The 4,561-nt window shown below is 42.5% G+C and overlaps 1 protein-coding gene across 1 annotated transcript; it reads left to right on the top strand.

Annotated features, from left to right (window-relative positions):
- Nucleotides 1-2,808: 2,808 nt before the first annotated feature.
- Nucleotides 2,809-4,561, top strand: LOC102196223 (uncharacterized). The gene has a single exon (XM_005749472.1). It carries the CDS (start codon nucleotides 3,284-3,286, stop codon nucleotides 3,944-3,946), a length of 663 nt encoding a protein of 220 aa, XP_005749529.1. The 5' UTR covers nucleotides 2,809-3,283; the 3' UTR covers nucleotides 3,947-4,561.

The raw sequence follows: 4,561 nt of genomic DNA, 5'->3' as shown, positions 1-4,561 counted from the left end.
CTGAACGAAGCAGGTGACTGGCTGACAAAAAAAACTTTATTTAAAAGTTGTTTAGTTACAGTCACCTTTAAAAAAAAAGTTTGCTTTTTTCTTTTCTTGATTTTTGAAAATAAATAAATAAATAAATAAATAAATAAATAAATGATGTTATATTAAAATATGGAGATGAGCATGTGTCATTACTATAGCCACGCCTTGTTTGGTGAACTGATCACCCCGATTCGTGTTTCAGCTGCTCCCTTCAGGTTTCCCCACAGCGAATTATTTGACACACCCTATCCCCATCACCCTCCTCTGCCACACCAGCCGTCGGCATGGGCTCCTCCACATGAATCTCCTCTGTAGTCTTTCTGTTTTCCACATGCCTGCAGCTCCATCTTCAACATCCTTTGTCCAGTATATTCACTATCCCTCCTCTGCACATAATCTCAGCCTCGTCTCTCTAACTTTATCTCCAAACTGCTCAACCTGAGCTGTCCCTCTGTGGTACTCATTTCTAATCCTGTCCATTCTAGTCACTCTAACCTAACCTAGCTTAAACAGCTCGTCCCCACGTATTCGTGGTATGGCTCAGCAGCTTTATCCCTGTGTAGTTTCTACGGCTCTGGGGTGTGTTAAACAATCTTGTTTAAAAAAAAAAGAAGTCTGCTACACTCTCTGCTACACATCTCCATTTATTTTCTTGGATGGGTTACATTAAAGCTACAGCTTACATTAAAGATAAGCCTAATTTCCTTAGTTGGTTTTAAGCCACTCCATTTAACGGTCACAAGGGGTCACTGTGCTGTAGCATATTTGCAGGCTTGATGTGGTCCTCCATTGTGTTTGATTTGTTGACTAAAACTGAATTAAATACACATATTTGAACTGGAGAGAATAGCCTGTGGTGAAAAAATGAATGAAAAAGGAATTCAACTCTAAAGGGCTCCTTATTTTTTTCAGTCAACACTAAAGATGAAATCCATCCTTTCTTCTTCTGATTAGATGACAAATCAAAAACGTCACTTAGCAGCCCTTTCACAGGTTGGCATGCTCACAATGACAGTAATCTTTACCTTGTTTACCTTCTTCATTTTCTAGGAAGACAGGCCATCATTTCCGGAACAGCATTTTAACACAATCTGTTATTAATTATTTGCACAAATATTCCCAAGATGTGGAATATACACAATACACAAGTGTTCATTCAACAGTGCTGGCAATTACACTGTTATATGATCTGTTTAAGACAATTAACAGAAGAAGAACGTACACACACTCAAAGACACCAAAAGTAACAATAACCAGGAAAACGAATTTAAAAACAAAAAAAGATACAGTTTTGGAGTTTTGCTTTGTTTTTGAGCAAGACTTGAGATCAGGATATGTATATTTTTTATTCTTACTAGACATTTCACTAACTTTAAATAAAGGCCTAAACTGCTGTACTAGAAACACACTGGTAGAGGGAGTACACGTTGTACGCTCCGTTTGCACGTGTATTTGCACCCGTTACTTTTGCTTGTGTTTGAACATGTTGGACCAGATGATGGCGCTGGATATCAAATTATTACCAAGGTTCTTGCAGTTCGAACAGTATATCCTGTGTTTAAAAAGTGTTTTAAAATGTCTCTTCAACCCTATCCTGCAGTAGTTGTTGACATATTACAATAAAATAACAGATTTCAACCTCAACCTCATGTTGACGCTAAATATTTTAAAAAGGTGAGTTGATCGAAAAAAGCAAGTAAAAGTCTGTGCAGAATTTGAAGAAAAAGAAGAGGAATGCCTTTTCATTGTAACTATACACACGTACAAAGAGATACAGAGCATCTCCTACTCAGTGCATTTTATTCAAAGCCTTTAAAGTTAAGCAGGGGTTTATGGCATAACTTTATCTACTTTAGAAGTGCAGAGCAAAGCAACACTTGGAGTATATGACCACCTTAAAAGTTGTTATTTAACCTCTTCAAAGCTGTCAATCTAAACCAGGCTGTCTAACTAGCTTGCATAGATTATCCTTAATTATTTTGAATAAGTTACCCATTTACAAGACTGATAATGAGTACCTTGGAGCATGTTAAGAAAAACAAGCCTGTTCCTCAGTTTTTCCACAATCATTTTCAGATCCCAGGAAAAGAAAGGACAGACAAGTTCTCCCCTAGATCTAGAATTAAATAATAAATGAACTTTATTGAAAATTTGTGGGAATTAATGAAACCCAGTGGGCCCAGTCGGCCCCAAGTTTGATACCTCTGGTTTGAACCGAAGTGGTGAGACTGGTGTGCTCTCTTCGAGGAAGCCATTTTAGAGCACAAATGAATACGTACAAAGTTATTCGCTACCATTAATTACAGTGGTTTATATAGAAAACTGCTGTCCTCGGACGGATCTTTCGGTAATGCTGTGATACTCTGAACTGTTGTGGGCATGGTCCATGTACAAGGCCGTAAATAACGGCTGTCAGACTGCTACGGTGACTACTCCAGTCCGCTCCGATTGTTGTTGCTGTACGTGACCACTGTCTTTCCATGGGGAGGGGGCGGGGAGAAGGAACAGCAGCAGTTGGGCATCAGATTTCAACTGCCAAAACTAAGGCGGACTGAACCATCACTCGGCGGGGAGGAGGCTTTCTCTGTGTCACACCACATCTTTTTAACATAGCTACAGTAGCTTCATATCGATATTTAGGTACTTTACATTGAGGTTTAGAATAAATGACCGACAACATATGTCATATTACAATGTTTCAAATGGGAAACGGAGACGCGTGAAATGACATTTCCCCCCGCCTCCTTCTACGCAAATGAAATCTTCCAGCTCCTTATAATAACACCGAGAAGACGGCAGCTCCACAGTCAGTGATGGTAAGCGCTCAGTTTGATGTTGCTACAGACTTAACTCAGAGAAAAAACACCTTAAAATCAGCGAGACGACTCTCAAAACTATTACCCCGCTCACTTCAGTTCACTAATCAGAGCTGCAAGGAGCTGATTTCGCTTTCAGAAAGGGGTGAAAAAAAGAGACATTAGAGAGACAGAGAAGGGCGTTACAGAGAGCCAAGCGAGCAGACAAGCTGCTGCTGCAAGGGGAGGCAGAGGAGGCTATGCACCAGCCGAAGCCAGAGGTCAAGAAAAAAAGTGAAAAAATAGTCAAAAGGTAGACTACGGTCATTTGTGATCTGAGCCACACATCGAGAAACGATCCTCGCATTGTTGTTGTTGAGTGAGCAACCGAGTGAGGAGGAGGATGTGAAGGAGGTGTAGCTGAGAGGCGACATCAAGAAAGGAAAGGAAACAAGGAAATGCTCTCAGAGAAGATGTGCAGGAGTATCTGCGAACACCCCAAGCTGCTGCAGGACGGGAACGAGGCTCTGCAGAGGGACGGCCGCAAGAAGCACGGCTGGTCCAAAAGCTGCAGGGGTCGCCTGCAGGGGCGGAGGATGAGCAGAGGAGGGTGGCCGAAAGGGCGCAACCACCACCACTATCACCATCATCATCATCCCCGACACCACCAGAAGCCGGCGCTGTCCCTTCGTCCCGTCAACGTGAAGGGGAAGAGGGTGAGGGGGATGCAGGCCCCCAAGAACACCAACCAGTTTTTGATGCATGAGAAGTACGAGATGCTGCACATGCGCTGTGACTCCGTGGGGAGCGATAGCGGCTGCAGCTCCGACAGCGACATGGAGCTGACGGACATGGACTCATACCTGGGCGTCCTGGAGAATGCCAGAGGAGCCCTCTTGGACAGTCCCAACCCATACGGCTCAACATCGCCTCCGGGACCGTTTGTGGTACTGCACGAGGACCCTCTGTGCATGCACGAGGGCAGCTTGCTTCTGCATGAAAGCAGTCTGCGTCTCCAAGAGGAGAGCATGCAGTATTTCCCCTCTGAAGACGACCTTATGCAGAGCCAGAATTTCATGCAGAAGGACTTTGTTGAGTTCTATGACATCCTGACACCCTGAAGGGAAACTTTCAGGCGGACATTTTGTTTTCACCAAGACTGAACCTGCTCAGGTTTGTCCTGCTTTATGTTCACAGAAAGAAAAGTCTCCTTTCTTCTTTTTTTAACGACAGGCAGCCTTAACATCTGGAGAATTTGCTTGCAGGATGGAATGATTCAACTGGTTTCCAGCAGAAATTAACTTATTTTTTTTAAACTGAGTGTAATTTTTTTTTTCAATCATTCCTGCAAAGCACTGCCTCTTTGTATTTTTGAGAACCGCACTCACAATAGGTTAAATTGTCTCACTCCGCTGGTATTCTTCCAGGTTTAAAACGTAACTTTTGCGGATTCCTGTCTTAAATTGAGTTAAGACGGTTTATTTTTTCCTGTTGTTGACTGGTTAATGTGTGGTTATGTACCGTGTGTCTGGGTGCTGTAAAGTGCTTCCTTTCTGTTATTGTTGTTATACACAAAAGGAAATGGGCTGGATGGTGGGAGTGAACCCAAACAGCCAATCGGCTTCGAGCTGACTGGATTAGGCTTGAGGTGATTGGCTGATGAACATTGTCTGTGACAAAAGCATTTGGCTGTAAAGAATAAAACAAAAACCCAATAAATATCTGAATAATATAAA

The sequence above is a fragment of the Pundamilia nyererei genome, unplaced genomic scaffold, assembly GCF_000239375.1.
Source record: "Pundamilia nyererei isolate P.nyererei 1_Seehausen unplaced genomic scaffold, PunNye1.0 scaffold00246, whole genome shotgun sequence".
In the NCBI taxonomy this organism is placed as follows: Eukaryota; Metazoa; Chordata; class Actinopteri; order Cichliformes; family Cichlidae; genus Pundamilia; species Pundamilia nyererei.
The sequence above is the reverse complement of the archived record's forward strand: the minus strand, read 5'-3'. Positions and strand labels throughout refer to the sequence as shown.

Coding starts and splice junctions, on each gene's coding strand:
- LOC102196223 (XM_005749472.1), top strand. CDS start 3,284: ATGCTCTCAGAGAAGATGTGCAGGAGTATCTGCGAACACCCCAAGCTG.